The 9,015-nt window shown below is 31.4% G+C and overlaps 1 protein-coding gene across 1 annotated transcript; it reads right to left on the bottom strand.

Moving 5' to 3' along the window:
• Window positions 1-243: 243 nt before the first annotated feature.
• On the bottom strand, window positions 244-4,403 carry LOC148305591 (zonadhesin-like). The gene is made up of 3 exons (XM_088266507.1): window positions 4,230-4,403; window positions 2,960-3,196; window positions 244-1,588 (listed from the first exon to the last, which is right to left on the bottom strand). Exons 1-3 carry the CDS (start codon window positions 4,312-4,314, stop codon window positions 1,359-1,361), a joined length of 552 nt encoding a protein of 183 aa, XP_088122633.1. The 5' UTR covers window positions 4,315-4,403; the 3' UTR covers window positions 244-1,358.
• Between the last annotated feature and the right edge of the window lie 4,612 nt (window positions 4,404-9,015).

Raw genomic sequence — 9,015 nt, 5'->3', positions numbered from 1 at the left:
AACAAACGAAAATACCTAGTATTTTGATTTTTACAATTGAAATTTGTTTCTATTTTTACCTTTTGAGAACGTCTTTAGTTCTTGAAACTAGTCCTGCTCATATTGACATCTCAACATAGATGAAGAAGAATATGGGAGTCTGGGTATTTATAGGGCTTACGACCTATCAAAGGTTGGTTTAAGTAATCAATTTATTTACGCGCATTTACATAACATAATAAAAAATTGCTTAAATTATTTATAAAAAAAAAAACATATCTAAGTAGCTTCTTCATTTAAACTTACAACTCATATAGTACATACTTTTTTGTTATTTTTTTTTCATTTTCATCTTTTTGTTTTTTAGTTTTTTGATAAAATCTATTACATCAGACAATAATATGTATTAACTTTTAAAAACGTCTGAGACATTACTATCTGTCATTAGAATCCTAACTGTCGATCAAACCTCCTCCCTCTACCTCCTTCCCTAAACTCCCTTCTTCCTTTGCCCTCCTTATTATCGTCTTTTGGTAATTTGTTTTTTTTTTAAATGTCAATTTGTAATTTATATTTTTTTTAAATGTTCAAATACTATCTACACGTTTTGATCAATATCACTAGTCCGTTTTTGGTCGGTTGGAAGATATTGCTTTTTAGCAATAAGCCCGCCAATGTACTTTTTATTTTCTGTACATGAAGTTTAAATAATAAATAAATAAATAATTACACCATAGATAGTCGAGAATTCATATGTGAAAGAAGGAGTCAATGAATGGATACATGGTATACAACATTTGAAATTTGAGTTGTGTGGTCGTCAGTCATAGGTAGAATGGCGAATGTAAGAAATGTGTCAAGTTGTGTATGTATCACTTAAACCGGCCTATAACAGGTTGAGAGCCCTGTGAATACCCAGACATCCATATTCGGTGTCATCTATGTTGCGATGTTTATATAAATTACTCAAGCGGACAAGCAAAGATTTGTGAACGAAAGATTTGGACGCTCTTAAAATATTGTAATCGTATTTACGTGGTCGTAAAAACAAGTGTTTTATTTGTAAATTTAAATTACGTTTTTCCATAGAGTTAACTGTCAAATCAATTCAGAAACATATTTTTAAATTTTTCTTATAACATATAAATTTTAAATTTAAGTATTACTTGGCGAAACCACATTTTATTAAAATCTACTGTCACACGTGTTTCGATGTATTCTGCATCATTTTAATCGAATGCATCAAAACATCTGTCACAATGATTTTAAGAAATAGCTTTTAAGAAATAATGGTATTTATCAAGTAAAATTTTAATTAAAATGGATTGATATTACCACGAGGTGACTGCTGAAACAATTTATGAAGGAATTTGCAATGTCTAATCTTGGAGAGGGTCATTTCCAAACGCAGTCACTCCCACCTCTGTGTTTATCTTGGGGCACTTGGATGGAAATATACACCTGCCATCGTTGTCGAGTACAAAGGGATACTTGCAGAAGCAGTCAGAAACACATTTATGCGGACAGTGAGGTTTCTTATTCTTACAAGTAGGTGGACATGATGAACCGCATTTAATGTACTCCATGTGTGGATTCTTGCACGGATCAGCTGAAATCATATTCGATTAATAAAAAGGTTATTCGTAAAAAAAGGTTCCCATATTTAAAAAAAAATACAGCTTATTGTTTTCCTTAGCATAATACATTATTTTAACTCTTTCCGGTCCCCCAAAATTAAAAAAAAAAAAATAAAGTTACATTCCAATTGGAAAAAAATCCTTTGTTCTCTGCTCCATTTACATACTGTTGTATTAGATACGAGTGACAAAAATATAAGCTTGGAATTGAAATAAATAATCAATCAGGCGACGAAACGTGGATGTTTCATTTAATCACCTTAATCGCGTCATTAAACTTCACCGAAACCGCAGAAGTTTTAACAAATGCAGTTTGTTGGGAAAGCCGTATCTTTCCATACTGGTGATGTAGTCAAAGAAGAGGTTATTCGATCTCTCAGAGGAATGGCGGCAGAATATTATGACTTGGGGATACAAAAGTTGGGGTATCGTCTGCAAAAGTGTTTAAAGAGCAACAACATTATAGTAAAAAATAAAGTAGGTTTTAAACTTTAAAATGATGCCAAAACACGAAGGACTACATCTTACGATTGCGTAGGATATGAGCGAAGGCACAAACTACAGAAATGACCTCGCTTAAACTACATGGATCAAATTTCCAACGTGCGCTGTAGATGGTACGCAGAGTTGAATAGACGGTCGGAGACTGACCATGAAAGAAGCAAACTAATCATCACGCAGATTGAAACCCACGGTAAAGAAGCTGTTCTCTCGGATCCAGGTGGGTTGTAGAGTGATTTTGGATGGCGTCTGGTGTAACAGGTTGAAAAGTTCAAGTATTTGGGTGTGGACCTGAGTGGTCAAACGGATCTGCGTTGCGAAGTGATGGGGTAAGTCAAAAAGGCTGCAGTCATCTCATGATGCCTGAAAATTCTTTATTGAAAAACCTTTACACGAAGATCGGCAGCAAAATTAAAATATAAAAAAACTTGTGTGCGACCACATCATGACAAATGGGATCTAAAATAGAGCGGATACCGCAGTGGTTAAAAAAAAAACGCGCTAAGAGCGTCAGAAATGAAGGTCATATCTTGCAATAGTCTACGGGGTGGAATAAAGAGCACCAAAGTAAGAGAAATATGCAAGATTGAAGATGTCCTTAGATGGGGAAGGCAACAAAGAAGACAATGGTATGCGCATATGAGGAGAATGGAACCATCCAGACTACCCCACATTGCATTGGACGGCCAATCCTAATGTAGGCGACTCCCGGGTAGACCACCAAAGAAACGGATTGACAGCTGGGAATCGACATTGCAGGAGGCTTATCCTCCTTAAAAACAAGGCACATAGCATACACCAAGAAGAAGAAGGAGAAAAAGGAGAATAAGCTGATATCTTACGGCAATCATCGACAGGTATGCACTTCCCGTCTTGAAGTATGGTTCCATGAATGCAGAAACACCCTGCTACGCAGTTTTTAATGCACGATGGGTCCGGATCTTCGCACGAAGGGGGGCATGAAGACCCACACAATTTGTATTGTTGATTCTTGGGGCATCTAGGAGTTGTTCTGACCGTTCGTTTTGTTGTTAATTTTGTAGTTATAACTGGCTTCTTTGCAGCTACGGCTCTTGGCGCTGTAACGTAAAAGTATTTTATTTCCAACATTTAGAGTGTATCCAAATACTTGTTCACAAAATCTGGATTATCTCCAATTATAGAAGTTATTTTCATATTAATCTTTGACATCTCATCAAAGATGAAGAAAACTTCCATATTCTTCATCTTTGATAAGATGTCAAAAAATAATATAAAAGTATTTCGTATATTTAAAGCATTGTTAACATTGTGGTATGGTAACACCTCCTTATTGTTTATCGTTCACTTTGTGTAATACCACTTTTATGTACACTTATTCGTTACTACCAGCTTCGGAATAATCATTCCATCATCAGGTCATTCAAATAAAATTATAACGGTTTGACATATATCTAAATACCATAATTTTAATGAATCAACGAGTATAGAAATTGTACATGTTGTATATAAAAAAAAAATGTTAAATACCACAAAGTTGACAAAACTTTTAACATACAACATGAATTATAAATAATCTACGTCATGTTACATATTTATTTAAACTTCATGCTAAAACTTATTGCTAAAAAGCAATATCCTCCAACCAACCAAAAACAGTCTAGTGATAATAGTCATAACGTTTGATACAATATAAGTATAGCTGTTTGCAATCAGAGGGTAGATAATACTTGAACATTAAAAAAAACATAAATTACAAATTGATGATAATAAACAAGGCAAAGGAAAAAGAGTTTAGGGAAGGAGATAAAGGGAAAAACTAAGGGAGGAGGTTTAATGGACAGTTAGGATTCTAATGATAGAAACAAAAATCTCTGAGGTTTCTGAAAAGTTATTAGAAAAGTTGATGTTTTTACAAGGAGAGGTTCATTTTATAGACTGGCAGCTTGCACAGATCAGGAATTACTGAAGAATGATGTGTTATGGCGAGGAATGGAAAGTGTTCTTTCTTGGGAAGAACGAAGTGACAGACTATGATCTGAGAAGTATACAAAATTTTCAGCTTTCAAAAGATATTTAGGTGCATTGAAGTTGTGAAGAATTATAAAATTATATTTAAAAAAGTCTGATTACGTGATCTTTTTTCATCATCGTCACACGTGTAAATTATGGCGACACATATAACGCTAGCAACGAACTTGTAAAAAAAACCAAACATTATTGAATAATAAATTTTAACTATCCAATATCTGTATAATAGCGAAAATTTTCAAATGACTTATCAGATATTTTTTGATCACACTTTACGAACAACTGAAATAAAATTCTCCATTTGAAATATATCGACTATTTTGCTACGCTGGTACTAACGACTGGACATACGTAGCCACTGGGTTTTTTTTTATAAATAGCTCTTCTTACGACTAGCAGATTAACTCACCATCACATCTCTTCCCCGCAGGGGTAGGCAGAGAGAATATAAGGCCACAACAATCTGTCTTTGGGAACAATCTTCGCTTCTTGCACATTCACGCATCTCCTCATATATATGTATAAATATACCCGCCGATCAATATAACTAACTCCTAACCTGACCACTTTCACGGATATGGATATAGAAGAAATTGATAAAGCCGTTAAGTTTTTAAAAATGGGAAAGATTACAGCGTGTAAGATTTTTTCGCGTAGGAATGTTTTATTTCTAGAGATACGATTATGAAATATCATGTGGCTTCTAGGATAATAATGATTATAATGTACTAAGAATACACAGATCAAAATGAGATACATTGAATAAATATATATTTAAATTTCATTAATTGATTCTTTTTATTATTTATTTTAATTTTACATTGTAATAACTACTTCTAAGAAAGTATTGTGACTCATGTTTCGATACATTTTGCATCAAAATGGTGTTTGAATATGATGCTGAATGTGAAAACATATGCTTAAAAAAATTGAAGACTTCAAAATGCTAACAAATAAATGCAATGAATTTTATAAATGTTATTTTAAGCAGGAAAAAAAATCTATAAAAAATAAATTGTAAATTCTCTCTTTTTTGGAGAGAACTGCGTTCATAATTAAGATTGTTAGAGCTGTTAAAAAAGTTAATTAAAATTCTAAAAAACATTGTCACCATATTAAATAAATAAAAAAAATTAAATAAAAAAGATTACCTTATTTTTTTCAAGAAATATTCTTTTGCCGTGGTCATGCTCTTCGTTGCGAGTCCAACGAAGTACATGCAATACAAACTACATTAGTGGCAAAGAAAGTAATGCACTTAGTTTTCTTTTACACTTCGAGTAACGTGACACTTGCCGGTAAGAGATAACTCATTTAACCGGTTACCTGTTTTAGCAATTCGTGAATAATAGCTGAAATTAAGAATTTTGTTGCTTAAAGAATAACGAACAAAATAGGCGAATGGCAAAAAGGATTTTTTATCGATTTAAGAACAGCGAACAAAATGGACAAATAGCTAACAGGAAGATTTTTGTTACTAAAAGAAAAACGAACAAAGCAGGCGAACAGCTAAAAGGATTTTTTGTTACCAAAAGAATAGCTAGAAAGACAACTTCTGTTAATAAATGATTATAAAGGAATAATGTTTTGTCAAAAGTATTATAATAGATATTTGAGTTAGCGTGATATGTAAAAATTAAGATGCAGAAACAAAATGTGCACATTTGGTGCATAAGAGATCGCAGAATATTTGATACGTAGATTACGAATCATTCTCCACCACGACAATATAAGCTCTCACACTTCAGCTCTAACGAGTGAATTTTTGAGCATTCAAAACATGTAATTCATGGGTCATCCGCCGTCCAGTCCTGATTTGGTACCCAAGGATTTTTTTCTTTTTCCCGCACATCAAAAATAAATAGCGAGGTCAACGTTTTTCAATGCCTGATGAAGCGGTTGATCCGTTAAAATCACATGTTTTGAAGGTGCCTAAATCAGACTAGAAAAAGTGCTTCGTAAATTGGTCCAAACGCACGCAAAAGTGTAAAGTAGAATATTTTAAATAATAATAAAGAAATTTTCAACTATAATTATTTGTTTTTACTCCTTCTTCTTCTTCTTCTTGTAGGCTTTGTGACCTGTTTTTAAGAGGGATTAGCCTCCTGCGATGTCGATTCCCAGCTCTCGATCTATCTCTTTGGTGGTCAGCCCGGGAGTCTTCTACCATGGGGTTGGCCGAAAAGTATGATGTGGGGTCTGGATGGTTACATTATCCTCACATGCGCATACCATTGTCTCCTTCATTGCCTTCCCCACCTAACGAAATCTTCGATTTCGCATATTTCTCGCATATTTCGCGTATTGTTTTTACTTGTCTATTAAAAACTTAAGTACAAACCTACGTAAACTAATATCACAAAACTTGCGTAAGAGCTGAAAAAATGGCTCGAGAAGCCACACGTAAAAAGACAGCTTCTGATTTTAAGGGATTTTTTAGAATAGAGTTTTAACTGCACATTACTTTATGAACCTGTCCCTTTTAAATATGTGCTAGTTTTTAGATATACGGTTTTATAAATATGTATTATTTAGAAAAATCATATTACGATAAGGGTAGGGAAATATGAATAAAACAATATAATATTTAAAATTACTGATTTGTGTTTTATTTAAATCTACGTTGGTCACATTAAATATGTTTTACATTCATATATATACATGATTATAATATTTTTACAAGTATTATACAACATCATAGTTTTTACAATATATTTTAGTCTTTTTTCAGACTTACATTGAGCATTTACATTTTTAGAATACAAATTTAGGAAATACATTTAAATAAAATAAAATAATCTCAGATACTTCGACAAAATTTTTAACTGTTTGTATGTACAGGTTGGAACGTAATGGGTGATTCAGTAATAATTTTATTGTAGTACAATTTTTAAAGAAAAACCTTAATCGAAGTGTTTTGAACATTAGATTACTTTCTCATAAATTGATTCGACAGTCACTTAGTGTAAATATCTATTAATTTTCTATTAAAATTTGCCACCATTTTTAATTGACATTTACGTTAAATTAAAAAAAGTAGAAAAAGTAAAAAATAGTAAAAATTGTTACAAAGTTATACCTGAAAAATATATTCAAAAGCAAGCATTTTTAAAGCCATTCTTGACATTCATAAAATAATCGTGTTATTTTTATTTTATAATTCTCTAATGACTACGACTATTAGCAGATGTTTTGTTATTGATAGTTGTGTGAAAAATCAACCTATATAAAGTTCTAAAAGCATTGTTTGATAAATATTAAATTCCTCATTTCTTTGGGTATGAGTTATATGTAAAAAGGACATTAAAGTTTGGCACTGATAAAAAAAACAAGAATATATAATATCAAACTATGGCTGTATGTGATTGTATTTTTTTTACGTATTTTGTTATAATTATAGTTGCAAAAGTTTGTAAGGATAAAATTGTCGAGAAAACGTCACAGGAAAAAATAAGTCACGCAAAACTAGTTAATTTGTGTTAAATAGTTTTTTTTTTAGATTTTCTGCCGCGTATAAGATTTTTGTAGCTTTAAGGCAGTACTTTACTTTTTACCAAATATGAAGAAATGGAAATCAAACCATTGTACACATTAAATATTCTATAAAACAGCAAAAAGGGCTCAATCTTGCTGTTAAATAAAATGCAAAAAAATATAGGAATGTATAAAAAAAGGGAAATAAAACAGCCTGTCAGAGAGGGATAGAGTAATACATATGTATTTCCATAAAACTACGCATGTATTCTTACCCTTGATAACCAGATTTCACAAAAATAATTTTAAGGTAACAAACCGATAAATATAAATATATACATTTGTAAATGAATTATAAATGTCATCATTAAAATAAATGGAATTAAAGTTTTACATAACTTCAAAATAAGAGGATCAATGATGTGACAAAATAATATACTTTGATAGAGCCGCCCGTGAAAAATAAGCTAAGGGGTACCTACCCTTATCGTATCGGAAAAGTGAACTGAAATATAATTCGTTATCTGGGTTTATTCTCAGGAGGAGGGGAATCAATCATAATAATATTACTTTACCCTTCGGCAGCGAGTAAGAAAATAAGATGATTCGCACAATTTTTTCCCGGAATACGGTTTAGTAATTTTCGTCCCTAAAGATGTAGCGAGGAGTTTTTATTTGACCAGTGAAATTCTGTACTTTTCTCGTCAATTGTGATCGGTATTAGAACTCGTTTCAACAATTTTTTATATCTTTTTGTCTAAATTTACTTTAAAATTTCAAGCCGAATTTGTCATTTAATTTGGTATTTTCTTAGAACTCGTCAATTGTTAGACCATGTTGGTTGACTAATTTAACTAAGCCTTGAGGCTCAATCAAAATTTTCCTTTGAAATTGGTCATTTAAAATCAGAATTTTTAAATTTTTGTTTTGTTGTATGTTTTTTTTTATACTCATTTTGCCATATCTCTGGGTCATTTAAAAATTTCATATAAAAGTTATCATTTGTATTTAGCATATTCATTAAAGTTGGCTATTTTGTTAAGTAGTGGATTTTATTCTGGACAATTTTTAATAACTTGTTTGTTGAAAAAACGTATTTAAAAATAGAATTGCTTGAAAAATAATTTACTTGAAAATTTCGTATATTTAAATATATGCCAATTATTTATTGTAAAAAAGTTCATTCTGGACCATTTTTAGATACCGGTTAGTCCAAACTTACATTTTTTATTTATTTGTTGATATACATTTTAATTTTGTTTGGTAGTGGAATTAATTCTAGACCATTTTTAGATAATTTTGGTCCAAGTCTTGATTAAAAAAAAAAAGATCAATAAAATTCAGAATTTTCCTAATATTAGTCAATTATATTAGGTAGTGGAATTTATTTTGTACCATTTTTTGATACCTGTTG

Source organism: Brachycentrus maculatus, unplaced genomic scaffold (genome assembly GCF_059751285.1).
Source record: "Brachycentrus maculatus isolate JH-2025_06_01 unplaced genomic scaffold, ASM5975128v1 h1tg000269l, whole genome shotgun sequence".
Classification (NCBI taxonomy): domain Eukaryota; kingdom Metazoa; phylum Arthropoda; class Insecta; order Trichoptera; family Brachycentridae; genus Brachycentrus; species Brachycentrus maculatus.
The sequence above is the reverse complement of the archived record's forward strand: the minus strand, read 5'-3'. Positions and strand labels throughout refer to the sequence as shown.

What these genes read in the sequence shown, in the direction of transcription:
- LOC148305591 (XM_088266507.1), bottom strand. Translation starts at nt 4,314, where the DNA reads ATGTTTGGTTTTTTTTACAAGTTCGTTGCTAGCGTTATATGTGTCGCC. An exon ending in CGATGATGAAAAAAGATCAC is followed by an intron (nt 3,197 to 4,229) that starts GTAATCAGACTT and finishes TTTACGTTACAG; the next exon opens with CGCCAAGAGCCGTAGCTGCA. An exon ending in CATACCTGTCGATGATTGCC is followed by an intron (nt 1,589 to 2,959) that starts GTAAGATATCAG and finishes ATATGATTTCAG; the next exon opens with CTGATCCGTGCAAGAATCCA.